Below are 1681 nucleotides of genomic sequence, written 5' to 3'. Positions count from 1 at the left end.
GCCTGTCTGCTCCTGTCTCTGGAGAGCACGTATGCTCCTGCTCACCAGCTGTCACTGGACATGTTGAAGGTATCAAGCAGCTTCAGATGAAGACGGACGTCACTTAAATGTCCTCACTTTAAATACTCGTGTGTGTTTGTGTGTGTTTGTGTGTGTTTGTGTGTTTTCAGCGTCTGTCCACGGCCAACGACGAGATCGTGGAGGTTCTGCTGTCCAAGCAGCAGGTTCTGGGCGCGCTGAGGTTCATCCGCAGTGTCGGTACGTCGGCTTCACTCACAGCCGACAGGTCATTGATGCGCCGAGAGGACAAAACATGAGCAGTTTATTTATTTTTCATCTGTAACACAGTCAGAAAAAAGAAGTTGAAGCAGGCGATTCCTTTGTTGTTGTTGTAATACCCATTCTGTCCACAAGAGGCAGAAATGAACTAAAAACATTAATGTTTTCTTGAAGAAACACGTCAAGATCAAAATTCACCTGTTTTCACAAAAAACAACACTTAAGGAATTTAGAAAATAATATGAATAAACATATATATATATATATATTTTTTATGTTTTGACCTTGTTGACGAGCTTATTCTGGTCACCTGACTGAGACGATTGCGTAACCCCGGGCTGGTTTCAGGTGGCCATGACAACGTGTCGTCCAGGAAGTTTCTGGACGCGGCGCGACAGACCGGGGACCAGATGCTGTTCTACACCGTGTTCAGGTCCTTCCAGCAGAGGAACCAGCGGCTCAGAGGAAGTCCTGGATTCAACCCCGGTGAGAGCAAGCAGATCTGAAGTCAGATCCTTATTGAGCTCCCACATTTTAATAAGCTCTGTAATATTTAAGTCTTTAATATTGAACCCCCCACCCACCAGGAGAGCACTGTGAGGAGCATGTGGTCCACTTCAAGCAGCTGTTTGGGGATCAGGCTCTGATCAAACCGTCCACCGTCTGAAGAGAATCACTTGGATCCTGTTGTTATTTACTTTATTCATTAATTTATAGTTATTAACCACTCAGTGTAAACAGGTCGGATGCCTGTATGAATATGTTGTACATAGAACATGAATAATGTGTTTATTTTTTATTGTTTAACTAACGGCTGCATTGTTAATTATGTTTTTAAATCAAAAAGCACTGAATTGAATAAAGAAATGTTTATATATATATATATATATATATATATATATATATATATATATATATATATATATATATATATATATATATATACATATATATATATATATATATATATATATATATATATATATATATATATATATATATATATATATATATATATATATATATATATATATATATATATATATATATATATATATATATATATATAGTTATATATATATATATATAGTTATATAGTTATATATATATATAGTTATATAGTTATATAGTTATATATATATATATATATAGTTATATATATATATATAGTTATATATAGTTATATATATATATAGTTATATATATATATATATAGTTATATATATATATAGTTATATATATATATATATATATATATAGTTATATATATATATATATAGTTATATATATAGTTTTATATATATATATATAGTTATAGATATATATATAGATATATATATATATAGTTATATATATATATAGTTATATATAGTTATATATATATATAGTTATATATATATAT

At 30.8% G+C, this 1681-nt stretch overlaps 1 protein-coding gene across 2 annotated transcripts in view; it reads left to right on the top strand.

Annotated features, from left to right (window-relative positions):
* The window catches only part of rmc1 (regulator of MON1-CCZ1), a 10931-nt gene extending 9821 nt beyond the window's left edge, over positions 1-1110 (top strand). The window contains exons 18-21 of one of the 2 annotated variants that reach the window (XM_034560104.1): positions 1-69; positions 171-258; positions 628-765; positions 867-1110. In XM_034560104.1, the coding sequence (XP_034415995.1) occupies positions 1-69; positions 171-258; positions 628-765; positions 867-946 (375 nt within the window). In that variant the 3' untranslated portion in view covers positions 947-1110. Of the gene's footprint in view, positions 70-170; positions 287-627; positions 766-866 lie in introns of those variants that run through there. The other variant, XM_034560105.1, reaches the window with a different exon arrangement.
* The last annotated feature ends 571 nt before the right edge of the window (positions 1111-1681 follow it).

This window comes from Cyclopterus lumpus, chromosome 20, assembly GCF_009769545.1.
Source record: "Cyclopterus lumpus isolate fCycLum1 chromosome 20, fCycLum1.pri, whole genome shotgun sequence".
In the NCBI taxonomy this organism is placed as follows: Eukaryota; Metazoa; Chordata; class Actinopteri; order Perciformes; family Cyclopteridae; genus Cyclopterus; species Cyclopterus lumpus.
Note: the sequence above shows the minus strand (reverse complement) of the source record. Positions and strands in the feature narration are given on the sequence as shown.